This window comes from Sinocyclocheilus grahami, unplaced genomic scaffold, assembly GCF_001515645.1.
Source record: "Sinocyclocheilus grahami isolate Dianchi unplaced genomic scaffold, SAMN03320097.WGS_v1.1 scaffold16913.1, whole genome shotgun sequence".
In the NCBI taxonomy this organism is placed as follows: Eukaryota; Metazoa; Chordata; class Actinopteri; order Cypriniformes; family Cyprinidae; genus Sinocyclocheilus; species Sinocyclocheilus grahami.
The window spans coordinates 1-2,930 of NW_015516345.1; the positions used below are offsets into that span (position 1 = coordinate 1).

The following is a 2,930-nucleotide window of genomic DNA, read 5'->3' on the forward strand; positions in this document are numbered from 1 at the left end:
TCGTTCTTCCCGAGTCACATTAAAGATTCGTTCAAAATGAACGAAGCGTTCAAGAACGACCCAACACTAAAAAGAACGATTGGTTTCTGATTCGAACAGAATGACGCCTCCAATGTCAAGACTTTTCTGTGGATATTAAGGACTTAAATTTCAGTCTGTTTGACGCACAACATTTTTATATGACTCGGAATATTTAAGAAGAGTCTGGACTACTTTTATGATCCTTCTGTAGTGTTTTTTGTCATTATGAAGCTCGATATTCTCAACAAAACAAAAACCTGTTCGGAATGACATATGAGTGATTAAATACAACTAATGTATGCATTTACTAGATAGGCATACATTTCAGTAAAGGAATACATTTTACCAGCTTGTGAATTTTCTAGGAATCAAAACTATAATCGCTGATGCCATACTTCGCTTTTCTGGCCCAACAGGAAACCTATTGTGTTTTTGAACGAACTGTTCTTTGATGATTTGTGCACATATGACTTTTTTTCTCGCTTCAGCAAGTGTGGTCCCAATTAAGTGCCAGGTCCCAATTAAGCATAATCAGTTAATAATCTATAATAATTACAATACCTAAGTATTTCTAAATTAAATGTGGGACCAAATCAATGACAGCACATTAATACTCTTTCCGGTGTGTGTACATGTTTTATTTCTTGTGAATGATAACACCTTTGGCTAAACGCAAGACAAGCATAATTTGTGTCCTATATGTAGTCTGAGAAACAAGAAATCACAAGCAAGCTTGAAGATCAGTTTCTGTTTTTCATATTTCATTTAGTTATCATTAAATGAAATTAGAAAAGATGGAGCTGATTGCAAGACAATAGGAAGCATCTCTACAGACATGCTTGGAATGGATTTAACTGATTCAAATGTCCTGTCACTTCAGTTATCCTTAATTTCTTTATTTTATAGCAGATTTTTCTCCGAATCACAAACAACATGCTGATTGGAAGAGTGAAAGCAAAGTTTTAAATCGGAGCAAAACTGCATTGGCACCTCAGAACCGGAATGTAAGTAATTTAAGTTCATCCTACAATGTCCTCAGATTGCATGAGCTAAATGCCAAGGATGCCGTAACGTAACTGGACGGCAACAGTACAGCATAGCAGTTTGAATTTTGCTAGTTATGATCCCTGACATCCTCCGAGGTAAGTGCAATCACAGTGTTCCAGAGGTCAAATGGAACGGTACAGCTCTTTCTCAGTCTTCAGAGTCGCAAACGCTCTCCCATGTGTGACTTCACAACATCTCTGGGCCATCAAACTGGTGCATATCCCTCTCCACTGCATACATGCATGTGCACACACACACACACACTCAAGACAAATTCAAAACCACATTTCAATCCCTTTACTAACCTTTCATACACAATACATGGGCTGTTTAGGTGACCGAGTATGCATGTGTGCACTAAGGGCTTGCATCAGACAGGCCTCCTCTACGTAAGGCTTCAGAAGTGTACACTCAAATTTTGTGCACCACAAATTTTCACAGAAGTCTGCCACATTCACGTGTTGAGGAGTAAACCGGTTTATGCGTTTAAACTTGGCTACTGTGTTAAGTGACCAGCAGAGTATCATACAGCATTCATCCAAGTTGTCAGGCGGTTTGGCCTGACAGGGTGAGAGGTTTCTTGCTGTGCTTTTGTTTTTATTCCTCAGTGACTTGCACATTGTTACTTGTTTTTTTGAGGAACAGTTTGTTAATGCCTTTTAGTCACAAAAAAAGGTGTTCCACCTTCTTTTGTGCCTTTTTCCTTCCATCCATCCGTAGCTTTGCAAGCTTGCCCATGTTATATTTCTGCCCCACCCACTGCAGCAAGTTTATTTTAATGACTTTCAAACTCTTTTGCTTGTAAAGCGTTTGGGAGCAGTAATGATGGTCAGCATAAAGAATGCGACCCATCCTGTAGTCGCTCTCTTTTGTTACATTGTCCTTCGTCTCCACACTTTTCATCATTGTCTTTATCGCTATCTTTCTACACAGTGCTCCTGGGGGTTCCGTTTAAGGCAACAGTCTTCATGAGAGGGGTGCCAGCTGGCTGAGTGCTTGTCCTTGAGGTGGAAATGCCCACCTCGAACACCTCATGAATGGCTTTCCGGAAACAGTGGAAATTGTAGTCTATTAATCCTGTGGCACAAATAGGAGAATTAAAAATAACCGAAAACCACTAGTATGAAAGACACCGACATAATGATTGCTGTGGTGTACCTTTGCGCTCAAAGCTCTCTTCTCTCAGGATGCAGACCAGGGCGAGGAACTTGGTGACCTCTTTCAGGTAGAGCACTGTGGTGTTGTTGAGTTTGATGATGGCCATAGACTCCTTATCATATGCACTGCCAGTGCCATCCTCCTTTAATCTATATGATCAAAACACACAACAAGCACACTAAAAATAATGTTAGGAACATGTCAATTCCTCTTCTTAAGGGAAAAACTACATTGTTTATGTATATTACATTATGTTATATGTATTATTAAAATGGAATTAACATTGGATTAAAATTGGATCCAACTGGAGTCATTTACAGTATACAGTAATTCAAAATGCTTTTCACCATTGTGACCATTTATAAAAAATAAGGTATATGGTCCGTCACATTTTTAAAGCGCTCTCATGAGCAAAAGAGGGATGTGGTTGAAATTTGAGTCAATAGAGAGATTGATAGATGGATATAGATATATTGTGTTTGTATGTATTGTGCAGGTACTCCACGCAGAAATAATATAAAAGACTCACCCATAAATACAGGAGACGTCGATGACCACATCGATCATGTCACAGCAGAGTTCATAGGACTGCATGTCCACTGGTGAACTGTCGGTGGCGATGTAAATCTTACTGACAACGTCAAACAGGAAGGCCTTCTCAATCCCTGAATTCTATTAGCAGAGAAACACACATACACACACAC

At 39.3% G+C, this 2,930-nt stretch overlaps 1 protein-coding gene across 1 annotated transcript; it reads right to left on the reverse strand.

Annotated features, from left to right (window-relative positions):
* Nucleotides 1-637: 637 nt before the first annotated feature.
* On the reverse strand, nt 638-2,917 carry LOC107579377 (ras-related GTP-binding protein C-like). The gene is made up of 4 exons (XM_016265211.1): nt 2,756-2,917; nt 2,227-2,375; nt 955-2,145; nt 638-768 (listed from the first exon to the last, which is right to left on the reverse strand). Exons 1-3 carry the CDS (start codon nt 2,818-2,820, stop codon nt 1,994-1,996), a joined length of 366 nt encoding a protein of 121 aa, XP_016120697.1. The 5' UTR covers nt 2,821-2,917; the 3' UTR covers nt 638-768; nt 955-1,993.
* Nucleotides 2,918-2,930: the final 13 nt, after the last annotated feature.

Coding starts and splice junctions, on each gene's coding strand:
- LOC107579377 (XM_016265211.1), bottom strand. CDS start 2,820: ATGCAGTCCTATGAACTCTGCTGTGACATGATCGATGTGGTCATCGAC. Junction 2,376..2,755: donor GACGTCTCCTGTATTTATGG/GTGAGTCTTTTA, acceptor TTGATCATATAG/ATTAAAGGAGGATGGCACTG. Junction 2,146..2,226: donor AGAGAGCTTTGAGCGCAAAG/GTACACCACAGC, acceptor TTTGTGCCACAG/GATTAATAGACTACAATTTC.